At 35.2% G+C, this 22,108-nt stretch overlaps 1 protein-coding gene across 1 annotated transcript in view; it reads right to left on the bottom strand.

Annotated features, from left to right (window-relative positions):
- The window catches only part of ME2 (malic enzyme 2), a 78,091-nt gene that overhangs the window by 33,153 nt on the left and 22,830 nt on the right, over positions 1–22,108 (bottom strand). The window contains exons 2-10 of the mRNA XM_027869056.1: positions 14,754–14,873; positions 12,094–12,227; positions 10,763–10,912; positions 7,564–7,639; positions 6,046–6,207; positions 5,596–5,699; positions 2,875–2,984; positions 2,687–2,784; positions 1,936–2,049 (exon numbers count right to left, since the gene is read on the bottom strand). Of these exons, the coding sequence (XP_027724857.1) occupies positions 1,936–2,049; positions 2,687–2,784; positions 2,875–2,984; positions 5,596–5,699; positions 6,046–6,207; positions 7,564–7,639; positions 10,763–10,912; positions 12,094–12,227; positions 14,754–14,864 (1,059 nt within the window). The 5' untranslated portion in view covers positions 14,865–14,873. The remainder of the gene's footprint in view (positions 1–1,935; positions 2,050–2,686; positions 2,785–2,874; positions 2,985–5,595; positions 5,700–6,045; positions 6,208–7,563; positions 7,640–10,762; positions 10,913–12,093; positions 12,228–14,753; positions 14,874–22,108) is intronic.

Genomic DNA, 22,108 nt, shown 5'->3' with positions numbered 1-22,108 from the left:
TCTCATTTTTAGCTTGGAGTTCTCACCTAAGATAAAACCCTAAAATTATATTTATACCTTCTCTTTTATTTTTCTAAAACACTGAAATTTTATATAGAAATATAAAAGAGAAGGTATAAATACAATTTTAAATAACATAAAACTCTCTCCAGTCACAGATAACTCTGTCTGGACTCATTATTCAATGGTTAGTATAACCCTCTTGCAATTTCTGCATTCCAGTGATTCTAAATCCTTGCCCACAGAAGCACAAACTCCATTTCCCAAGACTAACCACCTGTTTCCTCCCCCTCTTTCCCCTGTACCCTATTCCCCAAATGTCACACTCCAGATCTTCCTCTTCCACTGAGCTCTCTGGAATGCCTATTCAATAATTAACAAACTTGTTTTCATCTTAAATATCTACTGTCCTAACTCCTTCCCTCTTCTTCCACTCCTTGAGACCTGGCTCCTTCCTGATGACCCTGTAGTATCCTTGATGACCTTTACACTCTGTGGAGGGGGAATGTGAAGACTCCGTGCTCCCTGCAGCCACTTCAAGACTCCCCCTCTATCACTATCACTTAGCAACCTCTCCTCCTCTGCAATTCAAACTATTCAAATTTATCACCCAATCCAGATGCTGGTCCTGTTATCTATTGACCCCCCTGACATTGTCCAGGCTTCCTCAATGAGTGTAATGCCTGGCTCAGAGTCTTTTCTTCCCAACTCCTCCCCTCACATTAGGTGACTTCTTACTGTTCCTCACCCAGGGTATGCCATCTCTCAGCTGTGCCTTCTGACTGGCTGTTCCCCATGTCTGGAATGCTCTCCATTCTCACCTCTACCTTCTGGCTTCCTTCAAGACTCAACTCAAATCCTTTCTTCTATAAAAGGCCTTTCCCTTATACCTTCCACTGCTAAAGACTTCCTTCTAGCATTACCTACTACATACACTGTATATATCTTGTCTGTACATAATTATTTATGTGTTACCTCACTCATTAGAATGCAGAGGTAAGGACTATGGTTTTGCCTTTCTTTATATCCCTAGAGTTTAGCACAGTACCTGGCACAAAGTAAGCACTTAATAAATTCACTGATTGAAGAGGAATGTATTTTTTAGGAAAGAGAAAAATTACAAGGAGTACTGTAGAAGAAAAACATCATCATCATCCATCTCAGCAAAACCAAACAGCAATGTTTCTTGTCCTGACCATGTGAGGTGTCACCATGGCTTAACCTCTTGCCTTGGCTGTACAACAGGCAGGTACTATTATCTTTTCACCAACCCCAAAGTGAACCTCCCAGCCCCAAATCCTTGAGTGGCTGCTCCCTGCTCTGCTCAAACTCCTGACTCTGAGTTTCTCAGCACCTTAGTTCAAACTCCCAGCTCAGAAGCCTATTCAGGGATGGATTGGGAGCCCTTTAGGGTCTCATTAAAACTCTTGGGCTGAGCGTCTCTGGCTCTCATTCAGACACATGTTCCCAAGGGCACCTGCCTCTTTGGTGACAGTAAACTCAAGAGGTTCTGTTTTGACCCATAAAATCTTCTCATGCCATTTCTTTGGGTTAGATATATGCCACTGGTTTTAAAAAAAAACTTATTTTATATTCAAGAGCACCATCTGTAAATCAAATAAAAACAAATTTTTTCCCCCTCTAATAGTAGGCTTCCAGAAGCACCTGATAACAGAAGTGAGACAATGAATTCATGACATCTGCATCTCACTAAAGGTTCTGGAGTCAAAGAACAGACATATTTTATATTCCCATACCTGCTCTATTCCCTGGACTAGAATAGTTCTAACTGAAATGACATTAATTTTAAATAATAAGATAGTTTTGTGATATTAGGATACAATAATTCATAAAATTAGATTTTTTTTTTAAAAAAATCTTTAAATACTACTGAAAAAAAGTGTTTAGTTGTCTAAATTTCAATAGGAACCTTACCTTAACTAATAAGCCAAACTTGTCAAACATCCAGATATTTTTTCGTGCTACTTCTTCTGAAATACCATTTTCCACCATGGCCATAACAATGAGATTTGCAATCCCAAGAGCAGCCTGATTAACAAAATTTGAATTTCAAAAATCAAAGGCACTTGCACAAAGAACTATTTTATTCTTTTAAATCAAGACCAATATTTTTACCGATTATTGCTGTTGGAAATGACATAGGTTTCCCCTTCAAAAATCTTACAAAAGTCAGTATTCCATGAGATCCTCATGGATACATACATATACTCACCCATTATATGTATAGATGCCAAGAGGTATGTGGCTATCTACACACAGACATAAATATAAATGTGTATATATACACATATATCTGTACTTTTTCCTATTCTGATACCTCCCCATGACATACACGTGACCTTGAAGTAACAGAGATTATGGCAATAGAGTAGAAGATCTAGCAGGTATTGCCTTTGTTGGAAAGGCTTTGAGTATGGGTTGAAGTGATGAACTGTCTCTCTTGTCTGATTATCAGCCTAGCTAAGTTCAGAGACGTTCATCATCAGTTTTGATCAGAGGAGCATGAGCTGTTCAGTCATAACAACTCTCAAAGACTATCAACAAAACCATCTTCTTTTCTATATCTTCTATCCACGTTATGCAATCATGATTTCTATGTAGTCTTACACAATTTTAATATCCTGTCTTTCTTTTCATAGCTAAAAATTTATTAAAAAGAACTCACCTCTCCTGCACCAAGAAACAAGATAGTATGCTCTGAGATTGGTTTACCAAGAACTTTCTGTACAGAAAGAAGACCTGATAGTGCTACAGAGGCTGTCCCTACAAGAAACAAAAATGATTTAACATAGGAGAGTACATTTTAAAAGTGGTTTTTTTTTAAGTAGGAATCAAACCTGAAATGATTTCTACCTTGAATATCATCATTGAAGGTGCAATATTTTTCTCGATATTTTCTCAGGAACCTGAAAGCATTATGATTTCCAAAGTCTTCAAATTGAATAAGAGTGTTCCGGCCATATCTAAAATCAGAGCAAAACCCATACGTAGTTGAACTGGTCATCTTTAAATAGCTTATATTTCAAAATTTTACATTATAGTCTTCTTAACAATTATTTCTGTTGTTGTTCAGTTGTTTCCAATTGTGTTTGACTCTGTGACCCCATTTGAGGTTTTCTTGGCAAAGATACTGGAGTGGTTTGCTATTTCCTTCTCTATCACAACAATTCTTTACTGAACACTTTTGTACTCACAATCTCATTAAAAAAACAAAAAACTAGGCATCATAATGGCCAAGAAGTGTTACTAATTCAAAAAAATCTACTAAAATAGAGTATTTGAAAGAACTTAGAGATAAACTTAAGACACTGTCCCAAAAGCCCTTCCTTGGAAGGACTTACAACCTAATGCTGTATATGATAGGTAAATATGAAAAATAACAGAACACAGAGCAATATGAAATGTAATGTATTAGGTATTACAGTAGTTCTAAGGAAGGAGAGATCAATGTGGGTTGGAGTATTCAGCAAGAGTTTCAAGTAGATCATGAGACTGTAATGGGTAGAATTTAGATAAAGGACAAGTGAGAGCATTTAAGAAGAGCTAAACAAAGGGTAACAAAGACTTAACTCAGGTAAAGTTAATTGAAGTCAAAGAATGTTAAGGTAGAGAGGAGTTTAGAGATCATTTAGATTTAGTATGCCACTCTCTATGTTCAATGTAGAGGGCATAAGAAAGTATAGCAGTCAGTCCTAGCCCTCCAATATGGTTTTGTTATTTTAATTCAAATTTCATATACTTTAAAGACAGGTTTTGAATCATTCTTCAAGTTATCTACTTTTAAATAAGGATGTCTAAATCTTTCAAGAAAAGTATGATTATAACATTTTAAATTATTTTCATTGCTTTCAGTTAAATTAGCCTCACATTTTCTATACTGAAGTTACAGAATCAGCATGTTGTAGCAGGCCTAGAGCACTGCAGCCAGGAAGACCTAGTGCTACTTCAAGTGCTGTTTTTGAAACCTTTCACTGCTCCCCACAATATTTTAATACTCTATGTTGAAAATGAGATGCCAACATGCATCAATAAAGGAGATTTCTACCCTGGGAGTTAATCTATACCAACAAAACCATAGATGAGACCAAAAGAAATGGCACAGAAACAAAAATATATCAGTAGATATAATAACTGCTTAAATAATAAGTATATTAGTATAATAGGAAGTTCAAACTAAAAATGCAAGATGGTAATATCTTGAGATCAAAATTTCAAAAACACTAGCATATGGTAAGATATCAGCTTGAGATAAATACAAAAGAAAATGATCTAGGGATTACAGATGTACACAAGCTACATAACAAAATTTAATACTGGGATTATGTTAATAAAATAATGAATCAAGGGCCCTAATGGGAATAGATCTATAGAAAATCAAAAAAATAAAGGAATGGAATTTAGCCCCTATGACAAAAGGTTAAAAGGAGTTGAGGTTGTTTGACCTGAAGAACAAGAGTTACTCGATAAACTGTATTCAAGTAGAAGAATATCTGAGAATGTTGTGTGGTTGTTCCCCAAATTCCTGGAGGACAACAGGACATGGGACTTGAAAGAAATTTCAGTTACAATTTTCTCAGCTCTCAGGGTGCTAAACCACTGTAATGAGCAGCCAAGGGTAATGAGAGCACCTCACGTTCATTATTTAAGAAGAAAATAAATATTTACTAGCTCCTGATACACAGAGTTGGTAAACTGGCAGTTGTTCCAATTTTTTCCAGATAGGAAAGTTTCTAATTTTTTAGGAGAAAGCAGGATTTGCAAATCGAAGCAACAAATAGATCAAACTCAACAGGCAAGGGTTAAGCATAGTGCAGAGAAAATTACATATACCTCACTTATCAGTAGAACTAATCAAGAAACAAAAAGAACTGACATGACCTTTTAAAATGTAATCTCTTCCTACCTTTCTGGATCAGAAACTGAGAATTTTTCTTTAAAAACAAACACCTACACCCAGACTCCATCGTTGGTTAATGGAAAGAATCCTGAACTTGGAACCTGGAGATCTGTGTTCAAATTCTGGCGCCTATGTGTACTATGTGACACGGGGCAGGTCACTTAATAGCTCTGAGCTTCCATTATAATCTCTGAAAAAATGGATGATACTTTCCCTATTTACCTCTCGAGTTCTTGTGAGCAAAGTGCTTTGTAAACCTTAAAGTGCTATACAAATGAGGTATAATTTCATAATGAGGCAATGAGGTGATACAATGCATACAGCTAGGGGCAACTAGGTGTCACAGTGCATAAAGCTCTGGCCTTGGAGTCAGGAGGACATGAGTTCAGATTCGGCCTCAGACACTTGATACTTACTAGCTGTGTGACCCTGGGCAAGTCACTTAACCCTGATTGCCTCACCAAAAACAAAACAAAACAAAACAAACAAACAAACGAAACCAATGCATAGAGCTCTGGACTTGGGAAGTCAGGAAGACCTGAGTTTAAATCCCACCTCAGACACTTATTGCTATTTTTAACACAGAAATTTAAATTTAACTTGTAATTGGAACTCCCTCTCATGCAAACTAGTAATTTTCTTTAATACTGTGATATACTTGTAATTTCATTAAATACCTGTCAGTAATGGCTTCCATAAATTCATCAATCAGGTCGTCATAACGCTGGGAGCGATCTCTTTTCTGATATAAGCCCATATAAAATGGATCTTTTAAGAGTGACTATAAAAGAAAACAAACAGTATAAAAACAAATAACCTTATTTACATAATTTCTATGTAAAAATGTAGCAATAAATGAATTAACAAGAAGCTACGGTCTTGCTATTTTTCCTAAAACCCCTTTAGTAGCTTTAGACTTCACTTTATCACACCAGATATAACATGTTTAGTTTTGGCCACAAACCTGCTGCTAAACCAAATTCAATCAATAATTCAGAGCCAAAAATATATAACGCCTAAAAAATTTCTGCCTTTCTTATTCATCATTTAGAAAAAAATACAAGAGAAATAATTTTCATAACAAAGAACTGGAAGACAAATCAGAGGGTGGAAAATGTTAAACTCACTGTATTGTCAGTTCCCACGTCAATACACACAGGAAGGCACTTATCTGGTCGTATTCCAGCACAAGCTGTATATAAACAAAGCTTTCCTACTGGAATTCCCATTCCATAGACACCCAGATCTCCAAGACCCAATATTCTCTCTCCGTCAGTTACCACAACAGCCTTAATTACAAAAAGATACACATTAAAAGTTAAATCAAAATATTAGAGGTTAAAATGGTATTTTTACAGGATTTACTTTTTATTGTACTTTTAACTATAACTTTATAATTCAAATTATTTACCTTAAAAACTTTAAAAGAAAATAACCTAAATACACTTGACATTCTTGAACTACTCCTTGATAAAAGCATGTTAAAAAGGTAATGAATTAAAACTAATTTCCATCTGCTAAAGGTTCTGGCTTAAGTACAAGTTTTCTCCCTGGTAAGCCTTGAATTTAAACATAAAGGCAAAACAACGTGGTAAAGGAAAAAAAGCCTCACATGTGTCAAATCACTATACTTATAGAAGGAATACAAAAGAAACTGTCACATAAACAACACATGCATGAAGTGGATTCCTAAAATATTATAATAGATGAAAATGGTTCTTTAGCTAAGGATAAATCTAAAAGACTTAGATAGAACTGTAAGTTTCATTCTCTAAGTATTTATCCCTTCAGTTAGAACTAATAAAGTTCTTTCCAAAATAATTTTTTTTTTTTGCTAGGCAATGGGGTTAAGTGACTTGTCCAGGGTCACACAGCTGATAAGTGTCAAGTGCCTGAGGCCGGATTTGAACTCCAGGGCTGGTGCTCTATCTACTGTGCCACCTAACTGCCCTGAAAATAACTCTTTTAGTGAGGTATTCAAGCATAGAAATGTAAAAACAAAAGCACCTACAAGTAAAGGTGCTAAAATCGTATTTGATGAAAGAAAAAAAGAGAGGCAACTTAATACAATGGAAACGGTAATGGATTTGGAATCCAAAGATTTGAGTTTAAAATTCTAGCTCTATCTCTATAAACTACTCTATAAACTCTATGTCTATAAATTTTAAAATGGGGATAATAATACTACTACATGCCTCATGCCGTTGTTGTAAAAACGTGGAGGAAAATGTATGCAAAATGCTGTTGTTCAAACAGGAAATGGATCTAACTTAGGGCTTTTAAAAAAATTAGAAAATCTAGCAAGTAACCTTACATGTACAATAAAATCATGAACCCCCAAATAAAACTTTCTGGTATTTTAAATACAAAGAGACTAAAGTCTAAAAGAAGCTGAGGGCAGGCAGAAGTCAGCACTGTCGCCCTCCTCTCTTTCTCTGAATCAGCTGAACTTCTCATCATTGATTCCTAAAGAGAAAGGCTACCCCTTACATTTGTACAATACCATGATATCCTCATTAAAAAAGCACTGTGACATAGAAGTGCAAAATAAACTATGGCAACAATGAAAAATGTTGGTGTCTATGTACACAGGTAACTTAAAAGGAAAGACAACATTGTGAAAGGGAGAGTTGTGCTATTAGTACCTTAACATCATTTTCTGGCCAGTTATCCACAATTGATCTAATATGGCCTCTGTCTGAGATTGAAATAAATAATCCCCTGCAACAGAACAAAAACACTTTTGCACTTTACAATAGTTTGCTTTCTTTTGTGTTATGAAGTCCCTCCCTCCCAACTATTAGTGAGTTAGACTACTTCGCGTAGTTTGTTGAGAAAAGTCGAGCCATTGCATAGTTCCAAATTGATCTAATGCCACACTGATAAAAACTGCTCACTGCACAGCTGTCAGGGGACATTATTATATTTAAATGCTGTCCCTGTTTTATGTAGGATAAGGCTACCATATTCAAGCTAAAAACTATCAAAATGATATAAAAGTCAATCATGAATATGAGAAAGTATGAAACTATAAAAACTTCTATGAAGTAAATCAATATAAAAACTTCATTAAAGCTTAAAAGAGGAGCAGGCAGAGAGAGAAGATAATATATAAAAAGCCTTCACAGAATATATATATTTTATAGGAGATCATGGTTTAAAGTGCAAAGTCATATGAAATAGAATACTCTTATCCAGAATAAAAGGAAATTTAATTATGTGGAAAAAATTCCTCCCTCTCCCACCAAACTGGATTTTAGAGGATACAGTCAAATAGAAACCAAATAACTGGAATCCACTTTTGCTATGATTTCCAATCTTGTGCCAACTCATCCTGACACTTAATCTCTATGATGCTGTTCCAACTCTGAATCTAACCTGGACCAAACAATCATTTGCCAACCAACAAATATCTACTGAACATCTAATATGGCAAAAAGCACTGTGCTAGGTATAGGAGAGGATAAAAATACATAAGTCATGGTACTACCTGCAAAGCTTAAAATTTACCTGAAGCAGTAAGACATGACAAGATAATGAATATAAAGCATGAGTGGCATAGACAAAAAGTGCCACAGTATCTTGGAGTTAGAAAGGATTTTAAAGATCGTCTAGTCCAACTCAAATCTGATGGGGAAAATTTTCAACAACTTCCAAAACAAGGAAGGCAGAACGATTTACCTGAGGTAATCCATTCCCCTACTGGACAGCTATAGTTGTTGGGAGGTTTTCTTTAATTCTCTCCCTTTGCCAGTTGGTACCCCATCATTTAGATATACCGTTTCCTAAGTTCTTTCCCCAGATCTCAGGATTCCCCCCTTTTCCCTGCCTAAATCCCCGGATTCAGGTTGAGATTGGGAATAAGCTGCTCTCTTCCTTTCCGTATAATTTAATGAAAAATTTGGACTTCTGGTTTGTATGGTTTTGCTTGGTAAAGAGGGCTGTCATGAGAGACACAATGTGGTTGTTCAGATATTTTCAAACTATCTTGGAAAAGGTTCATCTCCCTTAATAAGGTATGACTCTTGAGCCCACAAAAAGAGATGTCCTGGAGTAGGTTCAGATTCAGTCATCTCCACACATATAGGACTCTATAACCACACACATAAATACACATAGGCCTGGCCTAGGTCTTTAATGTAGATGAAGAATTGAAAGGCAGGTTAACCTGGAGGTACTCCTTTCAGGGTAGGTGTAGGCACAGAGGAGTCATCAGCATCTGGATCATTAGTCCTCCCAATCACTCTCGTTTTTTTTTTTCTTCTTCTAGGATCAGAGGCCCTGATTTTCCTTTTAGCAGAAGAGAAGCTGAATGCCTGCCCCTCAGACCCACTTTCATGCACCAAAGATACTCCTTCCTTTGCCCTCTCACATATAATCCTGTCTCAGGGCCTGCAGAGGCTCCTCTATAGCGAGGAAGCCACATAGAGGACCCCTCAGAATACATTTCCCCACCCTTCACACACACAAATATCCCCCTCCCCCACATACACACATCCTTCTATTTCTCTAGCTTTCAGGTCCCTTACCCCATCCTCTCACACACACCTGTCAGAGAAGAGACAGATAATGAAAGCTAGAGAAGTCTTCAGGAAGAATAGGCTAAGTTTGGGATTGAAGCTTTGAAGTCAGCTAGGTAGAGAGGTGTGAGAAGGGTATTTCAAGTATGAGAAAGAAAATGAGCAGCCAGAGAGAAAATAATGATCAAGGGATGGTTTGGGGATAATAAGGTCACCAGTCTGGATGAAGTAAAAAATCCATGTAAAAGTAGGAAGACAAGCTAAAACAGTAGGTATGGGATGAGTTATGGAGAGCAGTAAAAGGGAATGACATAATCAAGTGGTCTTTTCAGAAGGACAATGGGTGGTAGTGCGTAGGATGGACTAGAAGGAGGAGAGGCTAATGGGAAGAGCAGCAATTAGGAGGTTACATTTCATTATATCTAGCTTCACATCTGAGAGAGAGAGAGAGAGAGAGAGAGAGAGAGAGAGAGAGAGATGGAGGGAGAAAGAGAGAGGGAGACAGAGAGCAGTGTGAAAGATTTTTGTTTAGCTCTGAAAGCATTAGGACATAATGAAATGATAAGAGAAAGAAGTTAACTGAACTTGGTAATACATGAATTTGTGTGTGCTCAAGGTACTTAGAACTAGAAAAACCACTATCTAGTTACCTAAATGGAAAAAATGTAGCTTTATCATTTTACCTTATGAAAGGGGAAAAATGGACAGAATAATATAAAGTTAAAAAAGAACTGAGGAAAGTCTCTTAAATTAGTCAGAAAGTACTCATGGCCAGATTGTCAAGTATAGTTTTAGTGAAAAGTAGACTGTATCTCTACCAGAATTCAGAAGAAAGTTCCCAAAGAGGCACCCTAGTGTAGTCAAAAGAACAAAAGAGTGAGAATCAAAAGAATTCTGTTTTCATCCTGACTCCAACACTAAATTTCTCTGAACCTAAATTTCCTCATCTGTAAAATAGCAATTAAAATACAATTTACTTACAAAGTGCTTTTCAAACTGCAAGGAATTATATAATTGTTAGTTATTATTACTTGGTATTGTGCTTCTGTTTTTTTGAGCACGAAACAGATGAAATTCATATAATATTTTAGGGGCAACAGGAATATAGCAATAATAATTTCTATCGAAAAAGAAGTCTGCATGTCGTTTCTCCTATCACTTTCACTTAAGCTGTTGTAATACAGAAAATGGATGGAAGACACGAGGAATAAGAGCTATGTCAACATACAAGAAGGAACTGCAGATTCAGTAAAGTATAATATAATGTCTTTTCTATAAACCATGATCATAATAATTTCTAAATATAAATTAGAATTAGTCTTACTTTGGTCTCCGAAAGATGTGTCCGTATTGTGAACAGGCGAGACCCACTGTTGGGGTATATACTATTGGCATTAATCTTTCAATATCATCTTGAAGAATCCTATAAAATAACTTTTCATTTCTTTCTTGAACTCCCATTATGTAGATATATCTGAAAACAAGCATGGTAAATAAATAGGGTTAGAGATAATTTACTGCTCACACTAACATATTAATCTTCCAAAAATATACATGAATATAGTTCTACATATTACTTGGTTAATACTATGGAAAGCATTACTTTTTAAAGCAATATGATCATAAAAATTGTTTCTGACTATATATTCAGAAAAATAAAGTAAAATTTTTGTTCAATTCTAGGAACTAATATTAACCAATAAAAGTATAATCTACTTACATACTTAAATACAGAACAAAGCAAATTATGAAAGAGAACTGAAATATTTATAGATTCTGGAAAAGCAAACAATACATAAAATAGAATTGACTAAAAATAGATTTACTACAAAACTTTTCCTATAGCTTCCTTTGATTAGTTTTGGACAACAGAAAGTAGAGAAGGTAGTATACAAAACCAAAGTAATATTGCACAATACTTCTTAAGAGTAGATTAAATCTGGTCACACACCTAGTAAGTGCCAGAGATGGGATCTGAACCCAAGCCTTTCCTAACTAAATCTATTACTCTTTCCTTTACACCATACCATGAATGCTGAAGCAAATAAAGTGTAGCCAGAATAGGGAAGCTAATTTGATAAGTGGCTTGAAATCGATGTCATGTAAGAAAAAAATTTAGGAAACAGATACATGAAATACAGAACGATGACTTGGAGGAGGACATGGCAACTACTTTCAAACATATTAAGGGCAATCACATGGAAGGGGGATTATACTTATTTTTGTAGCTTTAGAGGACAGAACAGCAGAACTAGAATAAATGGAAGCAGATTTTGACCCATTAAAAGAAAGAATTTTCAAATAATCACCTAGATACAAAGAGATACTGTAGAGGAAATTCTTGCACTGGGTGGGAAGTCAGACTAGATGACCTATAGGTCAATCGAGGAATTAGAATTTTTTCTAATTCTAGTATTCTATAATTCTACTGAGCCTACTATGAGTCTCAAAACCTTTTCCCACAATAATTTACAATGATAAATAAAAGTGAAATAAGGTTATTTAAATAACGGAAAGAAAACAAATTTTAGTAAAAAAGTCAAAGCATTGGTTATACCACAATATATACCACAATAAAATGAGTCTAAATCTTACAAATTGGAACCAACCCCGCCCGCAAAATTAACAAAATAGAAGTTTCTGACAAACTCTTACTTTTCCAAAGGATCACTTATTCTTTTTATGTTTCTATGGAATCGTAAAGCTTGAATATCCTGTGTCTCTATTTTAGGAGGTAGAAGTCCTTGAAGTCCAAGCATCTGTCGTTCTCGCAATGTAAATGCCATTCCCTAAAGGAGGAAATGGCAAAATATTCTTTATAAAAAAATTGATCCACATTCATAAGCAAATTTCAGAATTATTAATTATTTGGCTTTGCATTATCTAAATCCCTTTTCTCTATTCATCTCTACTTCTTGGCTTTTTTCCAATCCCAGCTAAAATCTCACCTCCTACGGGAAGCCTTTCCTGTTCTCCTTAATTCTAGTGTCTTCCCTCTGTTTATTTCCTAGCTATCCTGTATAAAGCTTGTTTGCATGTGGACTCCTCCACTAGACTGCAGGCTCCTCAAGGATAGGGATTGGTGTTTGCCCTTCTTTGTTTCCTCAGCACTTAGCACAATGTCTTGCACATAGCAGGCTCTTAATATATGTTTATTGACTGACTATCCTTTTGCTTCTCTTTTCCCTCATTATTATTAGTACATTATGGGTGAGGAGCTGAAACTCAAACACAGCCAATTTTACTAGCACCGATTAGCTATGGTAAAAGGCTGGGTGGCTAAAACTAAGTTTTAGGGAATATCTATGGATTTCACTTATAAATGCCTTTTCCTATTACTATTACCTTAAATAAAAGTTGGGATTGGGTACTTTCACTATATATTTACCATGAGGATTCAAGTAACATATCAAATATTACATTTGTGACCTAATCTAATTGATTAATAAACACAATTTTATATAATTGTCATATATAACATACAGTGATTAACACAAAATCTAGGTCTTGGTAGATTACCAGTAAAAATTTCCACCTATTGCTAATTAGTAAAGTTAGTGAATTTCATTAAAACCTGCTAGGCAGCTAATTTCTTTCTAGAAAATACAAGCAGAAATTAAGTCCTACTAGTCTATCATGAGATGCTCTATAACTAAAATAAATCTTTATCTTATGAGCTTCAAAGGTTGAGATAGTTTCATGACTTTTAACATACTGACTTTAACCTTGCCTCTCTCCCCTCAAAAAGTACCCCCCCCTTTTCTCTTTTACCCCCAAAATGACTTGAGAGATGGCCACTTGTCAAGTATGCTGTGGAGGGGATTGCTATGCAGGTATGGATTAGATTAAATGTCTACTGAGGTCCTGTCCAACCATGAGAATCTATGAAGCCAGTAATAAAAAATAAATTAGGTTTTCATGTCAGGATAAAGTGAGGGCTGTCTCCGGATAACTGGCATACAATTAGAAAGTCACATATTTTTAGATATGTCACAAGACAAAATAACTAGCGTGAATTATTTTGTCTTTATCTCCACTTAAGCTATGATAAAATGCCAATTTGGAATGAATTTTTGAATGCTCTTTGCAAATATCTGAATGTCAATTTCCTAATATAAAAATTTCACTGATATTTATGGACAATATTTGTAACATATGACAGAAGATTAGACCTACAGTATACTTTACTATGAAATTTGATTTAAAATTTTATTACTAAAATAAGTTGCTACTAATTCAATTAGCTAAAATTTTATTTGGCAAAAAGCTGTAAAGTTCACAAAAACACATCAGTTGGGAATAGGGTTCTTTTCAATTTCAAAGTAATTGCTTTTAGAATAGAAATGAGAAAAGAGTTAATAAGAGAAGCTCCTCTACTTAGACCCACCCTCCTCTATTTGTTGAGAAAAAACCCTACTTTAACTATCTATCAAGTGACAGTAATATCCACCTTGGGCTTTGTTTCAAGTTAGAAATCGGTAAATAAAAGGGATACTTCATTAAATTCATTTCCCTCACTGCCCTCTAAGAAAAATTCTGAAAGTAATGCTACAGATGGGCTTACCTCCACAAGCTCTAGCTACCTTATAAATTAAGTGTTTCAATGCTGAGTCAGAATCCAGAAAGCTACAAGAAGCTGGGTTTTCTAATTAAGAGTTATACGTCCTTCCAGAGTGTTATTAATAATTTTTCCTAGTGAAGGGTATTAACTACCTAACTATAAATGATCTGTCCCTTAGTTCAACCCAATGTAGATTCACAATACCTCACTTCTATCGGAAACAGAACCCCTGCCAGAAAATTCTATCATTAAAAATGCTGTCAGAATCCCAAAGGACTTATGATGAAACATGCTATCCACCTCCAGAGAAAGAAGTGATGATGTCTGGAAACAGACTGAATCATAATATTATTTTCTCTTTCTTTTTGTTCAAGTCTTCTTGCACAAAATGACTGATATGGAAGTGTTTTACATGATTGCACATATATAACCTTTATCAGCCTGCTTACTGTCTCAAAGCGAGGGAAAGGAGGGAAGGAGGGATAAAATTTGGAACTCAAAACAATAAAAAAAACCCCACAAATTGTTTTTATATGTAATTTGGAAAAAATAAAAAATAAAATACTATTTTAAAATGTTGTCAGGGTCATCTCCGAAGCAAATTCCACAGAATAACAAAACTTTCAAAACTCAAAAAGTTCATTTAATATATTTATTTGATAACTTGGTTGCATTATTTATTTGATGGTAGCAAAATATTATGTTAAACTAATATATAAGAAGTGAGAAAAACAGTAGTATTAATGTTACTAACTTTGTTTGTTCTTGGATTCAACATTAATGGCTTGCCTTTTTCTCTGGTATGCACACTTCGACATGCCAATGTACAAGGAGAGGCAACTACTCTTAATCTGGAGAACATCATTTCTTTCACCTGGAAAAAACAATGGAAAAAAAATCAGGATGAAAACATACTGTAGGGTCAAATATACATCAAGTTAAGTTTTAGTTTTCAAAAGCATATTCAAAAAGCTTTGTTTAATGCATATACAAAATTCATTTTTCAATTTCTTGCAAAGAGCTTTGTGATCTGAAAAAGGAAGTAAAAGAACAGAAGAAAGAGTAGAAGACAAAACAGGAGAAGGAGAACAAGAAGATGAGAGAAGCGAACAGCAGAAGATGAAACAGTAAGGGAAAATTTTTTTTGGTGCCATCAGCAAAGATCATATAAAGGCATACCCTGATATATGGTGTTACTTGTAGGGCTGGCAGAAGCTTTAACACCGCCAGGGCAGGCATTCTGCCAAATCTGTTTTCATAGGAACCATTACTACCATTATCTAAGTAGTGGCAAGTATCACCAAAAGAAGGGGAGAGGAGAGGTTCAAATCCATTGCCAGTTCCATAGATCACTTAAATATTAATGGTAAAAGATGTAGAGAGGGGGACAGGTAGTATTATCTAGAGATGCACAGGGAACTACAAAAAGGTTGAAATAAACCAGGTGGGGAACTTAACTTGGGATACCCTAAGGGTGGGTTAGAGAAGTATGTAACTTGAGAAAATCTAAAATTTCACACACATCCATAACGATAAAATGAATTTATTTAGAACTTCACAAAGCAGGCAACATGGTGTTTGTGGATAGAGAGCTGGCTTTTAAACCAGAAAGACCTGGATTCAAAGTTCTGCCTCTGACACATACTGGCAATATAATATTTAGAAATCTCCAACTTAACATGTCCAAAACAGAACTCATTTTTTCCCCCAAACTCTTTTTTTTTTTTTTGGCTAGGCAATGGGATTAAGTGACTTGCCCAGGGTCACACAGCTAGTAAGTGTTATGTGTCTGAGGCCAAATTTGAACTCAGGTCCTCCTGACTCCAGGGCCGCTGCTCTATCTACTGAGTCAACTAGCTGCCCCCAAACTCTCCTTTCTTCCAAACTTATCATATTACTCTTAAAGCCTCACCCATTCTTAGCCACTTAGGCCAACAACTTCAGTATCTATCATCCTCAATTCCTCATTCTCACTCCATATATAAAATCTACAGCCAAATTTTGTCACTTTCATCTTCACAACATTTCCCCTATTGGCACCTGCTCTCCACTCACATAGCCACCACCCTAGTTCACAGGATCTCTGATTGGTCTCCTTCCTTCAAAAGTCTCTTCCCACTACACTTTATCTTCTACTCAGCTGCCAAAGTGATTTTTTTCTAAAACACAGGCTTTCTAAAACATATCACTGGGGAAAAAAATCTTTGCAACAAGTTTCTCTCTTAAGGGTCTCATTTCTAAGAAATATAAGGAACTGACTCAACCTTGTAAGTCTAAGAGTCATTATTACCCAACAGATAAATTTGGTCAAAGCATATGACCATTTTTTTTTTTTTTTGCTAAAGCCTTGGCAATATATTATTAATTTAAAGTGGACAGTTCAACATTTAACAAGTTACATAAAAACATAAGCTACATTATTACCATGTATAACTCTAGAATTGTAATACAAATCTGCATTGATTTCAAATGTATACATTCATATAAAATGTAATAGATTTATCACTCATGAGTATTAATATTAACTTAACACTGAAATTTTTGTGTGGTATAAGCACAATAACTGACATTTATATAGTGCTTATTTATAGTGTACTATGTGGTCCACAGACATTATATTTGATTAACATAATCCCGTGGGGGGTAGGTAAATAAATAATTGCTTCCTTTTCATAAATGAGAAAACTGAGCTTCAAATAACTTAAGGGAATTGCCCAAGATCACACATGTAGTATGTATAGGATGTGGGATGTAAATTCCCATCTTCTTGATTGTAAGACCAATACCCAATCCATTATAGTGCATTATCCCTCACTTTATCTGAAAGAGTTCTGGACTTTAAATATTATCTATTTAGTAATTATGTACCCCTGGATAAGTCATGCATCCTCTCTGAACCTCATTTTCCTCATCTATAAAATGAATTTAATAATAATAACACCTGACATAATCAATGTGAGAATTACATGATAAAATGAGATAGTTCATGAAAACACATGTCTTATATGAATGGCAGCAGCAGCAGCAGTAATTGATTTTCCTGAAATCCTTAGTTAATTCCTTTTGTGTCACTGGGCAAGTTTAATTCTGAGCAGAAGACAATTCATAACAGATCAGGGTAATAGAAACCCAGTGAATGACTGATTTATTGATTCCATGAAGGGCTCTAAAGATGAATGTGCTGTAGTAAAAAGTACAGGGAACTTGAGGTTCCATTTCAAATCCCAGTTCCATTACCACCTGCGTGATTTTGAGAAAATCAACTGTTTGGAAATTTGTTTCTTCAACAATAAGATGAAAGGGAGAAGATTCAACTATATTATCTCTGTGGCCCCTCCAACTTTGTAGATCTAAGATCCTCTGATTTCATAATCCCTTGACTTAATAAACAGAGTGAAGCCAAGATAAACAGAACACTGATTGTTAAGATGAAACACGGAATATTAATATGCAATACAGACAGGAAATATGCAGTAATAGCATTGAAAAGCAGAAAACCCCTAAAAGAAAATAATATGTTAATAACGTGATTAAAATGACCATCCATTTTAACTCAGACATCTCACTGGTAGGCACATAGCCCAACAACATCAAAGATAGAAAGAAAAATACCATATATGCAAAATCATTGAAGCAGCACTTTTTAAAGTAGTACTGAAGAGCAAACAAAGTAGATGTTTTTTGATTGGGGAGTGACAAAATACACTGTGGTACACCAATACAATTGGATATTGTTATAAAAAGATACATGGAAATATTTACATGAACTAATACAAACTTAAGTACACAGAACTCGGTTAAAAAATTTTAAAATGACAAAAAATACAATGGAAATGGAAAGAACAACAACATTTGATTAGTAATAACTAAACTTGGCTCCAAAGAAGAAACGTGCTATCCTCCATCATTTGCAAAGGAAGAGGCCTATGGATATAGAACATTGGATTTACTGATTGATTTGACTGATAAATTACTTTTATGCAACAGATTACATGACAGTTGCATGACTGTGGGACTTCTTTCATTTATGGGTAGAATTAGATGGTTGATGGGTATACTATTAAGTCTATACATTTATAATTAAGTTCTTTGGGAAGAGAAGGCACTGAATTCGACAATGAAATATAAATATATATGTGTATGTACATGTACATATATGCGTGAGTGTGTGTGTGTATATATAATTTTGTTTTTAAAACATGCTTGCTCATACAATTAATCTGTCCTGCTTTAACTACCCCTTGCTCATAACTGATGCTGGGGGAAATGACTAAACATTGCATTCCTGATACATACTTGTTTTCTCCCTATACCGGTGACAAAATCATCATAGCCTTAGGCATTTTTTTTGCTACTAACAGAGATGAGACAACACTGAGGACTATGAGCTTCTGCCCCTCACCTACTCTCAGCACTCCTTTGTCTCAGAGTATTGCCAATTCCAGCTTTTGTTGACCATCAATGAAGGTTTCATATTCTTTTGTATAAAGATCTTGTTCATTTCCCTGTTATGTCCAGTATTTGTCTCTGCTTGCCAAAAGCTGACAGTTATACCTCTTTGTTCTGTGGGAGGTCTATTTTCTTTGCACTAAGGTGCAAGACATAAAAAACAGCATTCTGTTTATTATTTCCTTTGAACACTGTTCTTTTTTCTTTATGACAAGCATAAAAAGAACTATGAAGGAACCATCCCCAAAGGTAACATACCTTACCTCAGTGAGCCAATATGTAGAGAATCAGGTCTCAAGTAAACAGCTCAATAACATGGAGGAAATGTTAAATACAAATGATATGAAATCTGGAAATTTGATTTTTATTCAAATTTTTGTGCAATGACACATTGAATGAAAACCTAAGAAATACATTGGGGACTTTCTTAATAAATAACAGACTTTTGTAAGGGGGACATACAACCATTTTTTAAAGGAAGAAATCCAAGTTATCAACAATCATATTAAAATGCTCTAAAAATCAATAACTGGAGAAATGCATGTTAAAGCAATTTTGATATTCCACTTCACACCTATCAGATAGGCAAAGCAAAAGAAAAAAATTGCAAATATTGGAGGAGCTATGGGAAGACAGGTACACTAGTTGTTGGAACTTTTAATTGGTCCAGCTATTCTGGAGAGCCATTTGGAACAATGCCCCTGTCTGTCCACCTTAGCTTAATGTGCTCCAATTTTCCCTATTACCTCCAGGATAAAATATGGTCTTCTGTTTGGAATTTAAAGCCCCTTCCTCCCTTTGCAGTCTTTTTACAATGTACTCTCCTCCATGTACCCTACAATCCAACCACATTGGCCTATTTGATATTCTTCAAACAAGATGCTCCATCTCCCATCTCCATGCCTTTACACTGGCTGTCCTCTTAATTTCTTTGTGTTCCTTCAAGACTCAGTATTAATCCTAACTCCTGCAGGCCTTTCCCATCTCTCTAAACTGGTACTGATTTCCTCTCTGAGATTATCTTCCATCTTCTCTGTATTTATCTATTTACATGTTGTCTCTCTCCCTAGAAAGTAAGCCCTTAGGATCAGGTACTCTTTTAGTCGTGAAATCAGAGGTACAATAACTAACCTTACGCAGAACTTAATGTGGATGTCACTCACAGATAAGATCTATACTGATGTTTATTCAAGAATTAAATGCTGATTATAAATGTAGACTATTTCTATGCTGGGTCATTCTAGTTAAACCTATTACTTATTTCAAATAATGCAAAATCATGTACTTAAATTCCATTATCTTTACCAACTTTTATATTCCTACTGTAATTGTTAAATATGTCATTCTTTTAAGACCTAAACATTATCTATGAAAGGTTTTTTTTTTTAAAAAGCCAGGTCTCCCCATCTCTCCCAGGTTGAAAGTGCAGGGGCTGTTCACTGACCTAATCTCACTATTGAATGGCAGGGAAGCTTTAAACAGCTCATTCTTGACCTGGGCCAATTCATCCCTCCTCAGACAAGCCTATTAGGTGACTCTAGGCAACTCACTTAACCTCTCAGTGTTCATCTCTCTAAGGTGCAGAGAAGGTGCTGACTTGCATTGGCAGAGGGAGTTTCTTTTTTTGGGAGATCCTAATCTCAATGAAATCACAGGTCTAGTCCCTATCCTTTAAGGCAATTTAATTTCAGGGGCACAGTTTATTTATAAAAACCAATGTGGCATGCACTAAAGTATAGTATGTATAGTATAATTTTAATTCTAGTAAGAAATTTAAAAATTTCTGTACTATATACATTTCATTGTTTGGCCAAATTACAATAAATTATCAGTATACAGATTCTTGCTTTTATAATGTTAATTCTTAATTGCCTCCTTTATAGGTTAGTGTAGCTAACTTAGGGTGTATTTTTATAGTAAGATTTTAATCTCAGACTGGCTACTCCTCCCTATTCCTAGAATACTTCTGGAATACAGCCTTTACTGCACGCTCAAAATATAGAAATTAATTGCTAAACAACACCAAACAAAATTAGAAAAGTAAACTGGTAATATATTCCAAATCCAAGCACAATTTTTGGATTATCCAGTTTTATAGTATCTCTATCTTCTGTGTAGGAAAATGAAATGGACTATGTAATGAAAATACTGATACTGAAATCTCAAATTTGTCTCAAACGAGAATTTTGATTTTTCCATAATATAATTAAAAACAGAACCTCCAGCAACAGTGACAATGTAGAACACTGCAAGAATGCTGCATCCTTCCATAAAATATTTCACAATTTTTATCACAGTTTTGCCTGGATACCACCTGATCACACAAATATTAAATGATGCCAATTTTAAAACCAGAATCTTGCTTAACCAGGGAATTTTTCATGCTAATGTATTTTTTTTTAAAAATCTCATCAGTTTGATAATAGCAAAATTAAAGCCCTTTCACATATACTGCCTCATAAGGTACTCACAATAATCCTATAAAGAAGGTAGGACATGTGTGAGGACCAAAGGAGATAATACAGATTATGTACTCAGCATACTTTAAATTTAAAGCATTATGTAAATGTAATTTACATGTACTTTACAGATGAGGAAACTAAGGCTCAGAGAAGTCAACAATCACTTATTAATTGCCAGGCACTGGTAATACAAAAACAAGCAAAAAGAAAATCCCTGACTTCAAGGAGCTTTCTTTCATTCTAATGGGGAAACACAACACTCAATAAAAAGAAGCTGAAAAGTTGGGGAAGAGAGGAGGCATAGCGGAGAAAGAAATCTAGAGTTTTAAGAATGGACCTGGGAGAGGAAGGAAGAAATGAATTGACCTGGCTACTTTCTTGAAATAGGGATTCTGAGAGGAACTGACTAATCAGAGAAAAGGGCTTCAGGGAAAGAAAGGTTAAATAACTTATGAAAAGGCAAATAAGTGACTAAATAAAAGCTAAAACTCAGGTCCTTCTGATCTCTAGTTTGGATGTATATATGTATTTATGTATCTATTCAGTGTTTTGGATGTTAAGCTTCAAGTCTTTCACTCTCATCAAGATGTTTCTTGATCTTTCGTTACTTTCTACCAGAGTGGTATCATCTGCATGTTTGAGATGGTTAATATTTCTCCCAGCAATCTTAATTCCGGCTTTTGATTTGTCTAGCCTGGCATTTCACATGATGTACTCAGCATATAAGTTGAATAAATAAGGTGTTATACAGCCTTGTTGCACTCCTTTTCCCATCTTAAACCAATCAGTTGTTCCACGTTCAGTTCTAACTTGCTACTTGATTTGTATACAGGTTCCTCAGAAGTCAAGTAAGATAATCTGATACTTTCATCTTTTTGAGGACTTGGCACATTTTGTTGTGATTCATATAGTCAAAGGCTGTAGTGTAGTCAATGAAGCAAAAGTAGATGTTTTTGCTAGGGGTGCTGGGACTCCAAAATCCCGACACACAGGTCCTGCCCAAATGAATTCAACCCAAGTCTTCTTTCAGGCAAAGACAAGATTTATCACAGATGAACCACACAGGCCAGACTCTTAAGGAATCTGAAGATTTGTGACACTCGTAAGGACAAGTGGGCATGAGAAAGTCTCAGCCCTTAAATGGGGTCTGTAGCCCAAAGAGATTTTTATTTTTTTACTTATTTCTTAAAATCTGTAT

The sequence above is a fragment of the Vombatus ursinus genome, unplaced genomic scaffold (genome assembly GCF_900497805.2).
Source record: "Vombatus ursinus unplaced genomic scaffold, bare-nosed wombat genome assembly UNPS02014791.1, whole genome shotgun sequence".
Lineage (NCBI taxonomy): Eukaryota > Metazoa > Chordata > Mammalia > Diprotodontia > Vombatidae > Vombatus > Vombatus ursinus.
This window is presented reverse-complemented; position numbering and strand designations above follow the sequence as displayed.